The sequence below is a fragment of the Bidens hawaiensis genome, unplaced genomic scaffold (assembly GCF_021521415.1).
Source record: "Bidens hawaiensis isolate Kalapana, Puna unplaced genomic scaffold, B.hawaiensis_p1.1 tig00012232_1, whole genome shotgun sequence".
NCBI lineage: Eukaryota > Viridiplantae > Streptophyta > Magnoliopsida > Asterales > Asteraceae > Bidens > Bidens hawaiensis.
This window is the reverse complement of record NW_027491991.1, coordinates 723,127-745,944: the sequence shown is the minus strand read 5'-3', so window position 1 is coordinate 745,944 and position 22,818 is coordinate 723,127. Positions and strand designations below refer to the sequence as shown.

The 22,818-nt window shown below is 33.6% G+C and overlaps 2 protein-coding genes across 2 annotated transcripts; one reads left to right on the top strand and one right to left on the bottom strand.

Moving 5' to 3' along the window:
- Nucleotides 1-2,070: 2,070 nt before the first annotated feature.
- LOC143540483 (uncharacterized) lies at nucleotides 2,071-7,839 on the bottom strand. The gene is made up of 6 exons (XM_077033530.1): nucleotides 7,714-7,839; nucleotides 6,458-6,845; nucleotides 5,123-5,783; nucleotides 4,649-4,860; nucleotides 3,845-4,080; nucleotides 2,071-3,768 (listed from the first exon to the last, which is right to left on the bottom strand). Exons 1-6 carry the CDS (start codon nucleotides 7,837-7,839, stop codon nucleotides 2,071-2,073), a joined length of 3,321 nt encoding a protein of 1,106 aa, XP_076889645.1.
- Nucleotides 7,840-9,952: 2,113 nt separating this feature from the next.
- Nucleotides 9,953-11,745, top strand: LOC143540466 (21.7 kDa class VI heat shock protein-like). Its single transcript, XM_077033518.1, has 2 exons — nucleotides 9,953-10,326; nucleotides 11,478-11,745. The coding sequence occupies exons 1-2, from the start codon at nucleotides 10,029-10,031 to the stop codon at nucleotides 11,732-11,734; spliced, it is 555 nt and encodes a 184-aa protein (XP_076889633.1). The 5' UTR covers nucleotides 9,953-10,028; the 3' UTR covers nucleotides 11,735-11,745.
- Nucleotides 11,746-22,818: the final 11,073 nt, after the last annotated feature.

The window sequence follows — 22,818 nt, the reverse complement described above, 5'->3', positions numbered from 1 at the left end:
TTCAGGATATTGAACCGGTTCCGGTTTTCGGGTATTACCGGGTATAAATCGAGTCCGGTTCCGGGTACGGGTTTTGGTACTAAAAATGCATACCCTATCCGTACCCTACAGATAGGGTCAGGTACAGGTTCGGATATTAAAAACCCGGGTATAAAAAAACCGGTTCCGGGTATGTTTTGGGGTCTGATTCCGGGTTCGGGTTTTTTTGTGCACCTCTAATGTTGGACTCATTTATTTGTTTGTTTTATTATATTTAGTAATCTTAACACTTTCTATGGACTTGTTTTATTTGTGTTCACAAAGAGTATTGAGTTAGTACGGATGTACATGCACCGACTAAGTTACATGCTTGTAGGATACATTCGCATAAAAATAGGAAAACCAATAAGGAAACTAATTTAAAGATAAAATTAAATTAAATTAAATAATAAATTGCCTTGCAAGCAAAGTCTCATAGACGTTTAGTTAGTTTATATATATAGGGATAGATAGATTAACAGTTTGTAATATTAGAAGCCTACTTTTAGTTTTACTTATTTCATTGTTATTATCATTAGTTTGTGTTTGTAACAATGGTGTCCAGTAACAAGATCAAGATCAAGAGTGGTATCAAACCCGCGCTCTCTACATCGAGTTCAACCGGAAGTTCACCAGCGGTTGGAGGGAGCCCGAAAGGTATTCAGATTTCAAAACCGAACCAAAGTCACAATGATGATGATATGGCAACTTATAAGGGAGGACCAAAGTTTGGACAGAGGCCGAAAGGTATTAATGTTGATACGACAACTTATAAGGGAGGACCGAAGTTTGGAGAGAGGCCGAAAGGTGTTCAGATTTCAGAACCGAGCCAAAGTCACAATGGCGGTGGAAACGAAGACAATAAGGAACTTAGTATGACAAAAGAAGGAACTGATGAGACCTATTTTGAAGCTGATAGTCGTGTTTCGAAAAGAAGGTCTGGTAGATATAACGACAACTTTTAAGGGAAAACAAGTTTCGGAAGAGACTAAGTTGGAGATGATTGATAGGGCTTTTCGTGTGATATTGAGGCGAAGACAATATGGAAGACCAGTTTGTGAATGAATGAAGAGGATATTCTGATCGAACCAAAGAGCATCAATTTTGTAAAGGAGAAGTCAGCCTAGGTTCATTATTTGAAGAAAATTTGTCATTTTTTTTTTGAACGGCTAAATGTTACCATCTACAAGGATATGAACTTGTAATTTTGCATCCGCAAGAAAATTTACATAAAAGTAATTAAGTGTCATCATCAAATTTAGTTTAAAATTAGCAGCATCAAATTCCTTATTAGAAATACTTTGTTTAATTTACTTTGAAAAAAAGTGAATTACAAACACACGTGTTGATTAATATAATAGTATTAAGGAAATATGTATAATAGTATAAGACAATCTTTTATCTTATTAAATAACTTGATGTATATGGTGAAAGTAAGTTACAAATTTTCATTCTTTATGTGTAATTGATATTAAAAGAAGAGGGAAAAACTAAATTTATACCCTCATGTGCAACTCACATGCATGTATTTAACGAGAAATTAATGGTTAGTGTAAATGATGTAATTTGTAACACACTGATTATATAAGAGATGTCTAGTGTGGTTAGTAAACATTAAGAATCAAACACGTAACGAGCAATATACAATTGTATTCCCCATACCCTTAAATCAATAATTCTTGCATAACACTAACTATAACTAGCCTATTAAAGGTCAAAAAATCCATTGTACATTCATTTACATTCGATATACAATCATTTCAAGCTTTCATCCTTCACTAAAGATTGAGGAGGCTGTTTTTGTATTGAGATTTACAACAATTTACATTCATATATCAACATGATCATGTTCTTCTTTACTCTCAACATACGGTACAACGGCAAGGGTGCTGCTACACTGCTACCCTCTCCTTTTCCTAATCAAAAGTAACAAATCATCAGCAAATGCGTGTTGTGTCTCGGTGAAATTTATTTCACCGTCACATAAATTTGTATCTTTTTAGTGTGGATATATAAAATACCTTTTATATCCGGAAAAAGAAGACATATGGATCAGTCATCATCTGAACTTGAACTGGAACTGGAACTGGAACTAAACGAATCCACGCGTCTCATAGCAATGGTGGGAATAAGTCGTTGGTGTGGAACACGAAATGGGACCTTTTCCATTTCTGAAGCTTTTCCACTCGTTTCCACAACGTCTTTCTTTTGACTCGCAGGTTGTGAATCATCAGTTTCCTGTGTCTTATGTTGTAACTCGTCATCTTCCTCCTCTTTCCCGTGTTGTGCATCACTATTTTCCTCTGTCCTAAGTTGCACATCATTTTCATCCGTCCTAGGTTGTAAATTCCCATTTTCACGCGTCTCGTGTTGCACATCATCAGTTTCATGTGTCCTAGGTGATGAAGCATCTTCTGACCTTGAGCTCGAACTAAACGAATCCACACGCCTCATAGCAATGGCGGGAATAGCTCGGTGTGGAACACGAAATGGGACCTTCTCGATCTCCGAAGCTTTCCCACTCGTTTCCTCAACATCTTTGTTTTGACTCGCAGGTTGTGAATCATCAGTTTCCTGTGTCTTATGTTGTAACTCGTCGTCTTCCTCCTCTTTCCCAGCTTGTACATCATTATTTTCCATTGTCCTAGGTTGTACATCATTGCTTTCCTCTGTCCTAAGTTGTAAATCCCCATTGTCACACGTCTCGTGTTGCACATCATCAGTTTCATGTAACCTAGGTGATGAAGCATCCTCTGCTTGTTTCATCCTAGGTTCTGGAACATCTGTTCTTTGTGTTATTATAGGTTCCGAAACATCTGTTGTCTCAGATGATGAAATGTCTTTCTTTTCTGTCTGCTTAGATGGCGAAACATCTTCTGTTTGTGTAATCCTAGGTTCTGAAACATCTGTTGTTTGTGCCACACCAGATTCTTTACCATCTTTCGACTCGGCCGGCAAAACATCTTTCATTTCTGTCTTCGGGGACGCGTCTTTCTTAATAGTCATCTTAATCGATCTTACAAGAGGATTATTCTTAATCTCTTTACAAACTTTATCCAAAATTATTAAAAAATCGCGAACAATCACAAATAATCTCAACCCTTCATCCTTTCCCGCCTGCCCATGAAAATAGTCCGCAGTGTCCTTTACAAGCGCCATTATTCTCTTTTCTTCCTCAAGCATCCACATCACATCCTTCTCAGCACCTTTTGCAAAATTAGCCAAAATAACTGAAAACTCGTCCTCGTCATCATCACCATTCTCTTGACCTGTGTTCTTCAAATCTGTGTTTAAAAACTCGCGCGCTTTGATAAGCGCGTGTCCAAATTTGGAAACCGTGCCAGTCAACCCTTCGGCATCAAGAATGGCGGCTTTCTTGACATCATCAAGTTCACTGCTCAAACTGGAAACCACTTGAAGTCCAAGGTTGCGATAATATTCATCGGAATCTTGAGAACTGTTGGCGGATTCTTCTAGAAGTTCATCGGAAGTTAAGCTGAAGGATCTTTTGGTTTGGGCCGTTTTAGCGGCCCGTATGCCTTCAGCTCGGATGATTTCAAGGACTACAAAATGTAAAAGAGTTGTTTTTCCGTCCACGCCTTTTACATCTGAAAGTTTTAAGAGTGTGTCAAGTTTAAATGCTTGTGCACTCCCGCGGAACGTTCCATCGTTCATACGGTTCCCAGTTTTTAAAACCGCTTCCAGGAGTTTAAGGAATAATCGGCTTTTCCTAAGTTGTATACATGCAGCCTGTACAAACAACCATAAAATCAGACAAATAGATAATAAAACAAAAGAATAAAGCAAAATTGAACAAAAGTTTGACCTCTAATGTTTGGAAGGACTCCTTAATGACATCTTGTTCTTCTTGAAGCGTGCACATAAAAAGTAACGACTCAAGCCGTCTGAACGCAAATGGAATTTCCACTAAGTGTTTTAAAAACCGATCTGCAGCTCCAAGGCGAGACATGTCCCCGTCATACAGCCTTAGCTTCAACTCTTCTTCTCCCATTGGTGCCATTTTTAATAGAGTTTGAATAAGTTCTACCGGGAGCTCACTTCCTAATTACATTTATAACCGTTTTTAGAAGAAAAAAATGATAAACAATAAAACACAATCTCAAGTAGAAATTAATTCTTTTAGAGCTTGTGAAGACCATTTTGAGCCGTGTACTCATGAATGGGTCGAATCAGGTCATGTTTTATCTCAAATGGGTTATAAACACCCTCTAAACTTCTAAAACGTTTAATTCATAATATATAATGTTGCTTTAGTTTTACTGCTATTGTAATCACAACCAACATATTACTATTTATAGATCTTGTATTTCCTAAAAGACAAAAAGTGTTTGTGGGTGGGCCCGTTTCTACCGTCCTAAAAAACAGAAACTGCGTAGACCTTTCACGGTAATTGAAATTTAGGCCCAAATTCATTATTTTGGGCCACTTTTTTTGGCCCAAAAGTTTCAAGCCCAAGTGGCAAAACCGGACCGAACCAAACCCATTGTGAAAACAGAAAAAACCAAAAACCGGCCTATGCACACCCCTACTTTTACCGGACCCACCCAACTCCCACGTGTGGCCGCTGTTATTTACTATATATATTTCTTATAATAAGTGAAAGAATTACCTTCTTTAAGCGCATCACAAACTTCATTTGTTGTCACATTCAGTGCTTTTAGAAGAATGGACAAATTTTGGGCCTTCTTCGGATCAATAATTTGAACCAAATTCGAAGAGGGGTCTAGTGATGAACTCTTCTTGTTGTTGTTGTTGTTACCTTTTTTTTTCTCAGTATGAGCACTATATCCAAATAAATTTTCAATCATCTCTTCATTAAACCTGTTAATTAAAAAAACACGTCATATTTCAGAAGCTTATTTCTTTATAAAAACTTACAACTAGCATGAAGAATTATATTTCTTTTTTTTTTTAACTAAGGTTATTCTGGTCATTTTTTAAAAAAACTTAACAGAAAAGTTAGCCTCTATTCATCTTAAGGACCAAACGTATTTTTTTAAACTTGGGGGTCGAAACCAGAATCTGGACATACCACAGAGGCCATCTTTATAATATGTTATAAAAACTATGAACCGCAACTTACTGGAACGACCCGGCTCGAATTTGACTCCAAACCATTGCTTGATCAGGGTTAGCCATGTTAACCTTATCCCAGAAGAACGGCTTTAGCTTCGCTTTGTTAGCATCATCACCATCAACCTCACCAGGTTCAGATGAATTAGAGCGGGCAGATTTAAACCCTGGACCAGGCGGCTTAGGTGGCGGTCGGCCGCCACTTGGCGGAGGTGGTGGGGCTGGACCTTTCTTCAAAGGTGGCGGCGCTTTTCCAGATGACGGCGGTGGTGGTGGCGGTGGGGCAGCAGAAGGTGGTGGTTTAGCTGTTGGAGGCCGCCTGCCCGAAGGAACTCGGGCAGGCGGCACTGGAACTGAAACTGCAGCGACAGGTGATCGGTTAGGTGGAGAATGAGTGTTGGCAGGTGGACATTGGACGGTTAGATCGGTTCTGCCAGGTGGGGTCTTTAGAGCCAAATCTGGTCTGCCAGGTGGCGGTTTTAGAGGGGCTATTCCAGAAGCGGTTAATATTCCGGGTGGTGGTTCTAATGGGATACCTAATGACACACTTGAATTTAAAGATGAGTTTATTTTTTGTAGGTCTGAAGTGGTGGTACCAAACGATTGATTACCGATGATTGTAGGATCTTTAATGGAGTTTTGTATGTTGTATGAAGATTTTTGTGAAGATCCTGGAAGATTAACAATTTAACATCATATTAATATCCAACATGCAAACAAACTTGAATCGTGTAGATAATATGATCAAAGATTGCATAAAAGTTGAGCTTTTGATGTGAGTCTTGGGCATTTTGCACAAGTTGGAAAAAATTCAACTTGATCAAACTTTAAGGACACAATAACTTATACGGCTACCTTAAATCGAAAATTTTGAAACTTTTGGAGTTATTATCAATATTTTGAAAGTTTAATGGTTTTGTTCTCATTATACGGGTTACCTTAAGTCAAAAATCTTGAAACTTTTGAGAGTTTTTATCAATCTTTTGAAGTTTAATGGGGTTTCTTTTTTCCATTAAACAGGTTACCTTAAATAAAAAATCTTGAAAGTTTGAGAGGTTTTATCAATCTTTTGAAAGTTAAATGGTTTTTTTCCCCCATTATACAGGTTGCCATTAATCGAAAATCTTGAAACTTTGAGAGTTTATATCAGTCTTTAAAAGCTTAATGGTGTTTCCCATTAACGGGTTACCTTAACTCAAAACTCTAGAAACTTTGAGAATTTTTACCGATCTTTTGAAAAACGGTTTTTAAGGATATACTGATATGCCCGTTACAAAAACCAGAAACCACTCCAAACGGGCCACTGGAGTTACTTTTTTATGCAATAACTTGTTAAAAAAATTACCATTCAAAAACTCGCGTCTACTCAAGCTCAAAAGAGGCTTTTCATCATTTTGCACCCCACCATAAGTCTTTGTATACCAACAAAAGATCAGGGTAGCAAGAAAAAACGTAATAGCTGCAGTAGAAACAACAACGATAATAATTGTTGTACTATCAATGCCGCCACCCGTTTCTGCTTTAGAAACAATAAACGGAATGGGTTCTGTTTCTTTATCCAAAGAAGAACTGTCGCGTTCTTCAGCCAACTTGCGTCTTATAGGAACAGCATTTGGCCTTCTAATATTATTGTTATGATCCTTCAAACAGTCGATTATAGCTTGATCAATGTCGTTATATTGAAGATCTTGAAGAGCTTCTGCTGATCCACAATCAACAAATAACTGTTCAATCTGCAAGATACCATAATCCAATGTGGTTGAAGCAAAACAACAAACATTTGGTGGGCATGAAAGTAAGTTAAAAATTAAGCTATTTGAACCAATCTTGACAGCAATTTATGGATGTAATCAAGTAATCAACACCAATAACTATACATATTTACATCTAAAGTTTCATGAAATAAACAAAAATCAAACTGCCTTTTGGTAATGGGGTGTAAACGAGCCTAGCCAAGCCGAGACCGAGTTCGACTAGGCTCGAGCTCCGCTTGAGCATATGAGATTTCTCCATTGCATCTATCGACTGAACAAAGTAACTTCCCCTTAAAGGCAGCGATTCGGTTGGTTTGCTATTGATATAGATTAAAGACCGAACCTTTCTGCGAAAGCGTTACGGAAATGATCTACCTTTCGAATTTTGATCTTGACATGTCGGTGTCTTGACTTACAAGAGCTCGAGCCTCAAGCTTGGCTCATTTTGAGCTCTTCTTCTAAAGCTCGAGGTTTATTTTTATTAATTAATATAACACATATTTAACTAATTTAATATACTTCAAAAAACCTTAAATAAATAAACGGGGTTTATTTGAGGCTCGTCTTGTTTGGAGATCTTTATCAATCCACTAAGCTCGTTTGCACCCCTAGCCATAACGAAATGTGGGTGAAGCAAAACAACAAACAGCTATATGAAGCTATCTTAAGAGCAACACATGGAAGTAACTATGTATTGACATCTAAAGTTGATGAAAGAAAGAAAGAAAAAATCAAAGTATCATTTGGTGATTGTGGGTGAAAGACGCAAAAGAACAAACACCTGGTGGGCATGAGGAAATAAACAAAAAATAAAGCTTAAATGAGGAAAAAGAGAGTGGGTACCGACCGTTGTTTCGTCCTGATTCTGATTCTGATTCTGATTCTCCATTGGTGCTGTTGTTGGTGTTGCCAAAGGGAAAAGTATAACAATTAGAACAATTGCAATGAATGAAACCATCCCTTCGGCGCCCATTCTTTTATTTAATTATTATAATTATAAATCAGCAGCAATGTGGGTGCAATGATCATCGTCGGGGAATATCGAATTCTGGGTTTCCTCATTCAAATTACGACGGATATGAATTTGGTTAGGTTTTTAAAATAAAACCTTGAATATATATATATATAGGTTTGGATGAATTGAATTAGATGGATATGTATGTATCTCTTGACGATTGTAATAAGAAACAAAGATTTATGATTTCTTTCGTAAAGGCAGGCAACAATCAGAAAGAAAGAAAGAAAGCTGAAGTAATTAATTGTTTCACGGATGCTGTGTTTGTTCAGGATTGCACAAAACTATCATACAAATTATGGAAGAAAGATAGATCCTCGTACGGAGTTTCAAAACGGTTACATATATATACATACATACACTTCAAAGATTATCGACAAAAACTATACTTCCTAGATCCTAATTTTTAATTATTATTATGGAGCCTCAAGTTAGAATGTCATATTTGGTGGATATTGGTAACGATGGAATTGCGTAAAGGTTGTCAGTTCGAATCCTGATTCACTCGGGTTTTCGTCCCACCGTGTGTTATGCCAGAGAGTTCTGTTTTTGTGGTGGCACAACGGCTGCCAAGTGGCAGTCAGCGGTATGGTTTCCCGGGGGAACACCCAAGCCAAACTCTGAAGCCAGCTTGGGCCCGGTTAAGACAACATAGTCTGACAAGAGTAGGGCATCGGGGCTCTCCAAATATGGAGAGTACGGTAGCCTAAATATAAGAAAGTCGTCGTTCTAAAAAAAATAAAGTTCAGCGACCCGGGACCTGTATAACCCAATGACAATTACATCTGCGATCACTCATAACTCTGCGGTTCCTCGAAATACCAGCTAACCTAAAGTTCTTTAGCATTTACTAATTATTACTACTAGCTGGGGTGCCCACACAAACACAACATCGATGCATGTAATGCAGCATCAGACATGTAACCATTGTTGGTGAACATGTAACTCGGTCTGACACGTGATCCAAGCCCACCCAACCTATTGCGGTCCTAATTGGTTGTCATGTAACATGTTATTTTCTATTATTTAAAAAGTATAGCAATATCATACTCAAATTAAAGTGATCGTTTTTGTGGTGTAATGTTTTTTAAAAAAAAATTATGGTCGTTAAAACTTCGTTGGGTTAGTTGGTTTAGAATAAGGTGGTAAATGTATAACTATTTAATAAGTTAACAAAACTTACCTTTAAGTTTAAGGGCCATTATTGCAAGTATTTTTCAAACTAAATTGTTAAAACTTTTACGAGTAGATTTTCAAATTGTTTGCATTAGTAATTGTACTTTATGCAACTCATGCATTATATATATTGATATTATATCAAATTATAATTATTAACGATCAATAATTTATGTATGTCTATGTGTGTAGAATAGATTGAACATTATTATAAATAATCTGTTTAAAGTTTGGGTCTATCTGTGATCAAACATCAATCGTTTTCTTTTTTATTGCTAACATTTAAAACTGAATTATGTTATTCAGCGTCTAATCTGGCCAACTTACCTACGTGTAGAATCGAAATTTCTTATGCCCTTGATATATTTTGTGCCTCTACCAGTGCCTTATTGACAAATGCACATATCTACCTTTGATGAAGACTCTACAAACTCCACTTTGCTAAAAAGCACCACAAAACACATCAAAATCACACCTTTAAAGAGCCCACTAACACCCCCATAACACATAAGCCACCAAACATAATATTTCAAGTTAAAAGTCCTAAAAAAATAAGACTCTTTTTGTTCCTAGAGCAAAAGATAAGGCCACTACTAAAGATAAGGCCACTACTGTAATGCAACATGACAACTCCTCCCAAGATTCTTTTGCATCATATTTCTTTTGTCATAAAGGTCCTCTTTTGAATTCTTGACCGTAAAAGGTTACGAATAACAACTAAAAGAGATACGAATCGCGTGATCACAAGGATGTAACTTCTGAATCAAGACATATTTCCTAACTGTAGCCCAATGGATTGAGTCACTCACGACGGTGCCAGAATTTTCTCTATAAAATATCTTTAAAACGAATTATTCGTGCAAAAACTTTATTCCTCCATATATTCTAGTCGAATATATTCTTTCTAATTTTTAGCTTGTAAAGTATAAGAAGTGTTGAACATCTAAACTTTAACTTTGCAACACTCGGGGATGATGGCTAGCACACAACTTTTGGTTGTATCAGAAGATCACTCTCCACATAAATGGCGTGTTCCTCTAAAAGAAGACGTTTTTGGTGCATTTATGGCAAAAGGAGGCCCGGTTATGCATAAGGTTTTTGGTGATAAGTCATTGTTTGGACCATTATTGTTTAAGAAGTTCTTTGATCCATCGGACGCATTTCCACTTTGGGAATTTGAGCCAGGTGTGTTGTTGTCAGATCTTCAGAACCCGTGCGTGGATTGGTTTCAAACAGAAGCATGTTATGTCCTAAAAACCGAACTATCAGGTAAGTATTTATATTATTTCTAGATTTGAATCCATTCCGGTACATATTTTTAAATGAGTGAAATCAAAATCTCTTTGAGTTTAATTGCATAAATTTGTCATAGGAACATATGTTAATTAAAAATCGTTCATTTATGTCAACTTTATCAGGTTCGACCCAAACACAAGAGGAGTTAAGTGGGTCAACTTGAACAAAATCGTTTAGTGAAACCTTTTCACAGGTCGACCTGAAATTGACCCGAGCTCGTATAGGGTCAACCCAAACCCATCAATTTCGTGTTTGGTTCTTATCATTTTTGAAACTCACACCCCAATTGAAAAATAAAAAATACAATATGTTGGTTTTTGATTTATGGTAACTTTTGTGCTATATATTGCTCAATACTAAATTGGAGAAATTATATAAACATGTCTTTTAATAACATTTGTCCTAGGCACACATGTTAATTTTCAATGCAATGAAATCATAACCTCTTGATATTAATAATGCTTGCATGTTAAGAGATGCTATTGAATAGAAGTGATTAATGAACAGGTTACATGGTTAAGAGATGCTATTGACTAGAAGTGATTAATGGGTGGGTCAAAAGGACAGGGTTAAAATGGGTGATTTTTGTGAACCTGTTGTCTACCTGTCTCGGGTTGGTTTACCTAAAAGCAATTCTTTTTCTTAAATTTGAAATTTTAGGTATAATAGGCAAATTGGCTTTCAATAATATAAACTATGATCCACTAGCCGATAATAATGTGTACTGCAACCGATATGACTAGTGACACTCTTAATTCTTGTCTCTAACAGAAAAGTAATTATGTCTACCTTAATGGACAATTAAGCGTCCTCTTTATCTCAATCAGAATGTGGGAATTTGTTTTATAACGACATAAAGGAAAGTGAGAGGCATGTGGAATTATTTTTTCAATAGCGTAATAGAGTGATCTTGTCTTTGACAATAAAAGTGAAAGTTAGTGGTGCCTTTGGTTACATTATCAGTATAGATTATTATCGTGAGTGAGTTATAGACTTATAGCATTTATTAGTAAAATTTAGTTTGCATGGATAATATCTCAAGTATGGTTGTAGAATTATATTGTTTCAATAATAAATATATATTTTTTTTTAACAAAATACAATGTTCAACTTATTTGCAACAGAAGTAGATAAAAGCAGCATTCGAGTTTATGTTGAGAATGGGAAAGTTATGGAGATTAGTGGACTATTGAACCACAAAGGCGAATCAAGAGCATCATTGGACTGGCGGAGTGGCAATTGGTGGGAACGAGGCTTCGTACGAAGGCTGGAATTGCCTGAAAATGTCGATTGGAAGAGAATCGAGGCGTATGTGACCAACAATACCACTTTGGACATTAGACTTCCAAAAACTTCAACTGAATGTGATGTCCAGCAGTGAACACAAAGGTTTATGTTAAATTTCAACTATTTAAACATATAATTCTCCATTTCTATATGAAAAGATAGTAAAACTATGTAAATCTTGAATCTTGATGTCATGTTACTTTCATACTATAGGGAAACAACAGGAAAGTATATAAAAGGACATACAACCCCAAAGTGATGTATGAGCTTTCAAAGGAGATCTATATTTTTCTTTAATTATGTTCTTGAAGGTTGAAACTAGAAATGCTAATTAAACAGGTCGAGTTTGAGGGTTGGCGGGTTTAGTCTTACACGAGCTCGAAGAAGACATGAACCTGAACACGAGAGAAATTAAATGGGTCAACCCAAACAAGACCATCTAGTTAAACCTGTTTACGTTTTGACCAGAAACTGACCTAAGCTCGTTAAGAACAAACCTAAATCTATGAATATCGTGTTTATTCATGTCATTAGAAACTCACATGATGTGAGGACCACAAAAATCACAATATATTGGTTTTTGATTTTGTGGTAATTTTTGCTGTATATTTGTTCAATACTAAATTGAAGAAACTAAGATGAGAGCAATTAAAATTTAAAGCATGTCTTGTGTCATACAAGTAACCGACGTTTATCGTTATTTAATTTGAAGAAACTAAGACGAGAGCAATTAACACATGTCTTGTGTCATACAAGTAACCGACGTTTATCGTTAATCAATTTGAAGAAACTAAGATGAGAGCAATTAACACATGTCTTGTGTCATACAAGTAACCGACGTTTATCATTAATTTTGGAAAACATGATTTTAAAATTTTAATACAAACTTATGTATTTTAAACAAGTTCAAGTATAAAGCAAAATGTTGTTTGGAAATATTTTTTCATATAAAATAAAAAAGTAAATTGGTTTTTAATGAGATAAATTCTCTTTATTCTACCATTTTTTTCATGCTTAAAACATATTTTCCTTTTCTTTTCTGAATAATGAAATAACTAGAACAAGGTTAAAGACTTGAAATGGATAGATCATAAAAACCAAGGAATTGAGTGTCACAAATTCATATAAATAACAAATGCCATAGGATGGCTTTTGTGAGTGAGAGGGGAGAGCAGAAGGCCTTGAGCATCACATATTTCAGAATCATTTAAATCTAGCCTCTCAATTTTGAAAACTTATCTCAAAAGTCAAAAAGCATTTCTGGTTTGGAATTAAAATGTTGTCATATTTAATTCACAAAATTAATAACACAAAGGGGATGTAGCTCAGATTGTAGAGTGCTCGCTTAGCATGCGAGAGGTACGGGGATCGATACCCCGTATCTCTATTCTTTATGTAATATTATTTTTTTTAATAGAGTTGGGCTTAAGCCCATTTATTTTTGTGTCTTTTTCTTAACTTTGGCATTACACTGGATGACTGGAACACTTTATTTTGGTTATACTGATTAAAAAGCCTTTTAAATAACCACACTTCTTGTAATTGGTTCGTGCACACTTCTTGCAATTGGTTCGTGGGACGACATAAAGTAACCAGTTTTATGTAACTCGTTTAACGAGCGTTTTTTAGGTTGGCCAATTAAGTTAAGGTTCATATGTTTAACTCATTGAATCAAACAGAATGGCATGTATACCCGTTTAAGACCTGCTTAACCTGTTTATTACAGCACTTGAATCTGATTAAAATGTTTACAACTTAAGTTATTACATAAAACACATTGTGGAAAAAGAAGTAAATTTGTAGTTTAAAGTTCGAAAATTAACGACCAAAATCGAAATATACTGATCTATTCTGTTTTTATATCGGGGATCAACTAGTATCATCAACCCCGTGAAAATACTTGAAACTAATCCCATTGATTAAAATTTTGTCTGGTTTTAAGATTCTATATTTTTATAACTAATAATTAAAATAGTAACTGGTTTAATCCATTGAGATTCATGAAAGTATAATAACGAGAAAACAATATAGACAACTAGACAAGGTATTTGTGTCGGCAACTTGGCTTGACTGCTCTTGTTTTTAATATTTAGCAATATTTCGTCACTTCAATAATAAAATGTTTTGGATAAAATGTTTTGGATAAGTAACCGAAAAAAAATACAATTAAACAATGACGCAATAAAGGTTGAAATGTAGCCAGCATAAAAAGTGATTTGCACGTCAATGAATATTGTGGTTAAATATACATAAGGTTATTTATAGTCGCCGTCATTTTCAAAAGGTAGGTTGAAAATAAATAATCTCATTTTATATATATTGGTTGATAATAATTTTACCAATAAAATTCACTATCAATGGTCAAATCTTTTTATTATTTTTGTCTTAATAGACCTCCTTTAAAAAACACTTAACATCGTTAAATATTTTTCGAGTTTCAACCGATGTTTTAAGCCTTTTGATCGGAAGAAGATTACGAGTCGACCGATGTAAAACTTATCTTGAAACGGTGATCCAAACAACGAAGCTGTGTATCATTTAGGGTGTTTGAATCACCGTTTGGAGATAATTTTACATCAGTCGATTTGTAAGCTTCTTCCGATCAAATACCCTAAAACATTGGTTTGAAATCGGATAAAAACATAACAACGTTAAGTGTTTTTTTAACGGATGTCCATTGAGACAAAAATAGTTGAAATGTTGAACCGTTTGTAGTGATTTTTTAAATGTGAGATTATTATCGACCAATACACAAAATGTTCCAATTTGCCTTTTTACAATTAAATAATATAATTTTTTTTTCGAATTCACTTCCTTTTTTTCCTTTTTTTTTTCACTCCAATATATATATAGCATACCATCTTTTATAAATGGTCAAAAGCATGTCATAAAATATACTTCTCGTTCACACTACTAGAAAGTATGCACATTTATTAGAAAAAAGTACCAATAGATCAACGACAAAGAAAAGGAAAATAATTGAAAAAACTAACCATTTAATTTGTTTCTAATATTCATTGGTGATCTATAGAAATCATAATCAACAAAGAATTTACACATTGTCTAGTTTTCTATGAAACTTCAATGACAAATGACAGAACTATCTTTATCAGTCTTAACTTTATTTACTGGCTTCACTTCCAACAACATATCATTATAAATTCTTTCTTTTCTTCTTACTGTTTACACCCCAAACTTGATATCTTAATTGAGGTTTTAAGCCGATGTAATTGAAGTGAGTATAATCGATATTATAATATTTATTGGGTAAATACAATAAGGGGAGTGAATTAGAGCATGTTTGGGATTGAGTTTGGAAAATGCTTATTGACTTTTTCAAAAAGTCATTTTCAAAAGTCAGGATTTCAAAAATATTTTTAATCCTTTCAAAAAACTAAAATAAAAAAAATGTGATTGCCAAACACGTTTTAACTTATTGGATTTTTGAAAACACCAATAAGCCTATAAACATTTTTCAAACTCAATCCCAAACATGCTCTTAAAATACCTAAACTAAGGTCATATCGATTGTTGTGAGTATGAAATGTGAGAAGGAAAAAGTGTCTGTTTGTATTAAATAAACATCAATGATTTGTTAATAAGTAAACCATAAAAAACATGATTTGTAGATGATTTGGAAATGATTTTATAAATAACTAGAGGGTATGGAACTTTACGCTTGTATGGAATACTCAAAAAGCACTTGTGAATGCTTCGCAACAAAGTCATTTGTATTTTTATTCATTGGCTCATCTTTACGCAATATAAGACCAATGAAGATAAATAAAATAAATAATATATCCGCACCAAAATCAATAGTTAGGTTATAATATAGATATCACTAGCTATATTATATGAATCATTAAGATATAAAAGGTTTTCTCTAACCAAACATTGTTTACCAATTCTAAGTTATAGTCTCGTCATTACATTATTCACATGATAGGAATATCGGTTCTAACATAACATACTTTAAGCATATAAAAAATTCATTCAGTCCCGAAGTCCCTACATTGTAATATTTGATAGCACCTTTTCAACCTCCTATACGTCAATGTAGCTATGAGTTTGAATATTGTGTTTAATTGCAACTATTAGTCATTAAGTCAATTTCATGATTTTTATCATATATAGACACTTTAATTAGGTTAACTATGACTCTATGAGGTTGGGAATAGATTGATCCAATAATAATAATAATAATAATAATAATAATAATAATAATAATAATAATAATAATAATTATTATTATTATTATTATTATTGTAATGATACCTTGTTAAAGAAAATGAATTATCAATTATTTGTTTGATTTATTTACTTGGATGATGGTTAGTTTGAAAAGCGGAATAAATCTCTCATAACCATGATACGTAGTCACTAGTCGTTGACACAAAACAATATATGCATCGCAACCAATATGAACAGTAAAACAACAACATATATGCATCTCAACCTATATGATGCAACATTACATTCAAAACATATTAGAATTGATATCATGTTTCATCCAACTCGTATTAGGTTAACCTTTCGAAAATGCGTACCACAATTCTCCTTGGTTCAATTTCAAGTTTCATTCTCCTTATTGTGGAGCTGTGATACTGTAATTTAATATAGAGAAAACACATAGCCATTCTATACGATGGCCTTACATGGGTATGCTACTTTAAATTTTGTTATCTTTGCTTGCTTATTTATTTATTTTATTTTTTTTTCGGGTGCTCTTGTGGTTTATGTGACACCATATATCATATGAGTTGGATGTTACTTTAAATCTTGTTATCTTTGCTTGTTTATTTATTTGAGAGTTAATATTGCAAGTTTGACCAAAATGGCCCAACTAATTTGTTTTTGTGACACAAGTGGTTTCTAACACGGATGATCGTTAAAATTTCCAGTTATATATATATATATATATATATATATATATATATGGTAAGGTTAAAATAAAACCTACTTGAGTTGTGAAAAATGTAGAAACTCATTCTCAACCACATGTTTTTAATTAAAGTTTAAAACTTATGGTCCATAATTAAAGTTAATAAAAAATGTAAACATAAATATAACTTTTTCTCTCTTCTGAAAACATATATAAAAATTAGTAAAAAAATGTTAAAAAATAGCAAAACAAATTTTTTTTTAGTTTTTGATGTTTTGTATTAAATGTGCAACATATATTACGTGTGTAACAAAAACAATTAAAAAAAACGATGTTACATAGGGTTTTCATGAGTTTTCACAAATCAAGTGGGTTTTCATTGTATACTTCTCCTATATATATATATATATATTACCTTCTAATAGTGTTTAAAAACTAAATTCTACATTTTAGTGTGAAGTCGTATTTAACAGGTTAGAGATGCAGCGATTAACAAAAATATCTAACATGAAAATAACTCATTTAACACTTGGCTTTGATAGTTTAAGTATGACAACTATATGTTTTATGTCTCAATAATGAGAAATACCCATAATCACTCGATTTTAATTATTTAAAAATATATATATAATTGCATGGTGTATTTTTTTTTTTACTAAATATGTCTTATTGTGTTTAAACGAACACGCAGTTTGCAAGCCCTAAATGTATTGTTTTGGTTGGTCTAATGTTCAATCACCGTCTCTTGCAATATGAAAGATCCCAGCCTTTTTTTAACTTATGTGCCACTTGTACGTTCAATCATAATAATGTTTAGAATTAACATAAATCTAAACTTCATGCATTATCCTCATAGACATGCATTATCCTCATAGACATTGGAGTATTGCAGTATGCTAGTGCAATTGTTAAAATATACACTAAGTTATATATTTTATTTTTGCAACTGTTAGATATTTTAACAGAAAGTAATGTACCTTCAAAAATATATAACATTGATACATTATAATTTGATTGTTGATATACTTTGAATACCAAAAAATGTCACTTCAACTGTTACCGTTTTCATTGCTACAAGACTATACGCAGTGGGTGTTGTCTACGGGCATTTTTTTCCCAAAATGCCTGGGAATATAGAGAGAGGTGAAGGCGTTTTTCACTACGTATGGTCTAATTAACTGTATTGTGTTCCATTATAAAACCATAAATATATAAAGTGCAAGATGAATCATATTTTTTAGGTTATACTTTCTCTTTCGTGCTTTAATCAAAATGATTGAATGGTTTAAAGAGTTATTTCACTCCCTAATTATATATAGCTAATCATCGATGTAAAGTTATGCAAAAGACAAAGATTGTGAAATATAATGTGAGAACAAACTAGTATTTTGAAAAACTCCAATTAAATATTCTATTAGATTTGTGGATAGAATTAAATACCCGTGAGAGACATGTGCGAATGTGTTTCGCCACATTGAAAAAGGTAATAGCAAATAAATATGAATAGTAGATCAAACAATTGTGCCGTTAAAAGAAAAAATAAATAAATAATTATGAAACCGTTGTGTCTAGTTGATACTTGATAGGCTTAAAACTAATAAATATTTGTATGGTTCTTTTTTTTTTCTAAAATCCGGACGCACGTAAACCAGTTAACTTATACAATATTATAAGTTGTATAAAGTTATGGGTATGTTTGGTAGCTGTAACTGGAAGCTGGTGGTAGGTGGTTGTAGCTTTTTTAGATATATTTAGATATTTGGTAGAGTAACTGAAGCATTTAATAAAATGTATAAAATGATCAAAATGGGCATAACTAAAAATATAATAGTAAATGTGTCTATTTTGGAATGTTATTTAAGTAATTTAAAATGCTAAAAGCTTCTAACTTTTTATAAATGCTACTAGTGGGAGTTTCAAGATTTAAGTTTTTTCTCATGACCTAAGAGTTTTAAGCTCTTTTAACCAAACAAGGCTTTAAATTGAGTAAAAGCTTTTTCTTAAAAGTTTGAAGCTAGAAGCTTCTGAAAGCTCTCTGCCAAACAAATAATTTTTGTAATCAGATTAAACATGTTGTAAATAAATTTACGCTGTCACCTTATAAACCACATATTTTCACTTTATAAATTTAAATTTAAACACATTAACTCATTTATTTATAAAATTCTCGACTACAAACAAAATCTCGCCCATGATGTGAAACTCGCTAAACGCTAATCAGACAGTGGGGTATGGATTATCGATTAATTGGAATTAAATTTTTTATATAATTTTTAAATATGCATATATACATCAAATTTTCTATGTAAAATTTTCAATTTTGACCAAATAATCATTTACCGATGACTAGTCAGTGAGGTAAAAACCAACAATGTCGGCCAGCATATATATCCAGACCCATTTATACCTGGACTAAACTGATTATTTTCGTGTAGAATAATATATGGGTTTTTGAAATTCAAAACGAAAATGTGATGGACGTATATGTTAGTTTGTAAAGAAATTGATTGGGGTTATGTGGTTGACAATGGTTATCTATTCTTAACGGGTAGTACCGCGAGATTCCTGTTTAAATATTTCAAATACTCTCTACCCCACTTCATTCATTAAACTATAAGCTTTTAATGTATATTTATATTTATATGTAAAAGTATCGATTTTTAAATTTCAATATCTAAAGCATACTATACTTTAAATCTAAGAAAATTTATCATATTGTAGTGTGAATCTATTGACATTATTGGAGAATCATCGATAGAAACAGGGGCGGCCCAATCATCTTGGGGGTCTAAAGCATAAAAAAATTCGGAGCCTTTTTCAAAGTTAGAGAGTTGAAATTACATAATTTATAAAGGTAATTCTTAAAATTTATCGAGGGATCGCCGTGTTTAATATATATAATTACAAAATTTTCAATTTTTGCTTTAGAGTTTGATTATAATATAGATCAAAGGAATACCCAACTTTGTTTTGTCTTTCCCAGTAGTGAAAAAAAGTTATATGTAACAGCTGAAAAATTTAGAAACAAAGTGAATAAAAAATGTCTATAGTAAATAACTAAAATAAATGCTGCTCATTATCAGAATCGAACTGGATGAAAAACTCTTTAAGAAGGTAGGTGCTTTGAACCTTTAACCACTGGGCCAATATAGAATATCTTTTTAAACTTTAGTTACATGGTTTAAATATTATCTTGAGTTAATGTCCATTTTCGTCCCTGTGGGTGCTACTTTTGCTACTTCAGTCCAAAGTTTGAAATTTTATCAATTTAGTCCTTATAGTTTTAAACATTAGCCAATTGCGTCATCTAGTCTAACGGCATCCAACTATGCCGTTAGTTTAAGGGGTATTTTTGTCTTTCTCCTGTTTATGTTTAGTTAATGGTCAGTTTCGTCCCTGTGGTTTGATACTTTTGCTACTTCAGTCTAAATTTTGAAAATTTTTCAATTTTATGTTTAATTTATTCAGTTTTTTTTATTTATTTTTTATTTTTTTATGTCTATAGCCCTTAAGAGCATAATCCAAGCCAAAACCATCGAGCATCGACCAAAACAAGTTTACGTTTACTCTGTCGATAACAATAATCATACCCCCTCGTATTTAGTTTCTAGACATTTTCTAAACTCTCCCCCATGGTGGAATTCATTGGTAAAGTGGTCAAGGTAATTCCCTAAAACCGTACCATACCGATAAAACTAAAATCATTTCTTTGGTTAATGTATAATAGTTACGGTTTAGAGATTAACATATTGTAGCAAACATCTTGGTCAAAATCACATCAGGAGGTCGAATATCCCGCATTTCCATGTTTGCTCAAGAAATCAATACACTAGTCGCATGTGTGTTCTTCAAATCGTGGTGTTCTTGAATTCTTCATATCGACTACAATTCTAGGGTTGAATTCGACGAATTCAAGAACAATACCATGATTTGAAGAACACACATGCGATTTAGTGCATCGATTTCTTGAGCAAACATGGAAATACGGGATATTCGACCTCCTGATGTTGATTTCGACCCAGATGTTTGCTATGATATGTTAATCTCTAAACTCTAACTATTATGCATTAATCAGAGAAATGATTTTAGTTTTTTCGGTATAGTTCGGTTTTAGGGAATTATCCTGACCACTTTACCAATGAATTCCATCATGGATTGAAGTAGCAAAAATAAAATAAAATAAAATAAAATAAAAATAAAAAACAAAAAAAAACTGAATAAATTAAATATAATATTGACAAATTTCAAACTTTGGACTGAAATAGCAAAAATATCAAACCACAGGGACGAAACTGACCATTAACTAAATATAAACAGGAGAAAGACAAAAATACCCTAAAACTAACGGCATAGTTGGATGCCGTTAGACGGGGGGGCGTAATTGGCTAATGTTTAAAACTATAAGGACTAAATTGACAAAATTTCAAACTTTGGACTGAAATGGCGAAAGTAACAAACCACATGGACGAAAATGGCTATTAACTCTATTATCTTTTACATATCTACAAATTTTTAAACTTTTTAAACGGAGGCCCTATTTTTTCGGGGGCCTCAAGCCCTAACTTCACCCGACATTACTATAGGGCGGCCCCTGGATAGGAACATGCTAAATACCTAGTTAACACCCACTCTCTTATCTTTGTTTTTATAGTCATTACACTCGAACTTCACTATTTTGAAGAATTCGTTTTTGATAGTTGTTACCATAAAATTATTGGAGATGAGAGTATAGTTTGCGGTGATATTCTTTTTTTCTAAATTTTTTTATTTAAAGTGAAAATTTGTTCTTTTTAATAACTTTTAATAAAATAGTTTTTATAAATTCAGCGTTTCAATATGTCTATTTTAATTTATGTTTTGATGTAACTTTTATAACGTATCATGTGGATATATATTATATTAGATACAATTTAGTTGTAATAAGGCTATATAAGCTTTCGTAAATATAAACCCTATTATATATAGGGTTATTGATTTCTAATACTCTCAACTTTCATCCATTGGAGAATATCACTTTCGACTTTCGATTTGTTATACACCACTCCCAACTTTCACCATATTTGTTTTTGCCACTCCCTCACTAACAGATCTACTAACGACGTTAGTGGAGACGCTAACGTCGCTTTTCTTTTTTAACTGAGCTGGCATGTGGTGATGCTGACGATGAAAGTCCAACTTTCATTTTCTTCCCCACACTATTTCTTCTTCCTCTTTCTCTCCAAGAAAACCTAACTCAAGCTACCATAATCACCACAACTCCGGCCACCCTTCGCCACCCAAACTCAGGCCACCACTATACATCAGTCGCCACTGAACCTATCATCATCAACACCTCTGCTGCTAAACTCTCATCCCCTTAACCACCATTGCCGTCATCATCCTCAGATCCACCTTTGTTATCCACCGCCGTCTCCACTGCCATCTCTGTTAACCACACCATCACCACCGTCATCTCCGTTAATCACCACTATCGCCACCGCCATCTACGTTAACTACAACCAACCATTACATCTAACCAGAGTTTAATAGATTTGGACAAAATTGGCTCAAGAATTACCGCCTCCGTTCATTCTTCTTCTCCGCATAGTGCTGCCTTGCTCGTCCATTCTCTCTTGATTCGTTACTATCATCTTCATCAAACCTCGTCATTTTTCTCTCTTCAACGACTTGCTATTTGAATATGGATCTAGAATATAAATAGAATATGCTAACGTGTTTGACGTAGCTGAATGGTGGATCTCTTCACAACAGGAAGAAGATGATACATCGTCTACATCTCAGTTTAAAGGATGAGTTGGGTGGTGATGGGGGTTTGGGTTTGTAGGGTTGGGGGGAAGAAGATGAAGTTGGAGTGGTGGACTCATCAACTTTATAATATTATGCTAGCTTAGTTAATAAAAGAAATGAAAAACACCACGCCAGCATCATCATTAATGACGCTAGTGGTATGTTAGTGAGGGGGTGAAAAAAACAATTAGGATGAAAGTTGGAAGTGATGTGTAACAAATCAAAAGTTGGGAGTAATATTGTCTATCGAGTGAAAGTTTGAAGTATTAAAACCAATATCACTTACATATATATAGATAAAAAAACCATGGCTTGATACCAAAAAGCAAAACTTAAGTGGTGGTGTGGTGAGCATGACTTAATGCTATAGGTGTGACTTTGGTTTGATTCCAGCAGTATATTTTCTTTCTATTGAGTTGCTATGTGACTGTTGAGTGGGTAAAAGAAGTAATTTAAACTTTTATAAACACCCAACTTTTTAGATCATTTTTACCAACAAAACAAAAGAA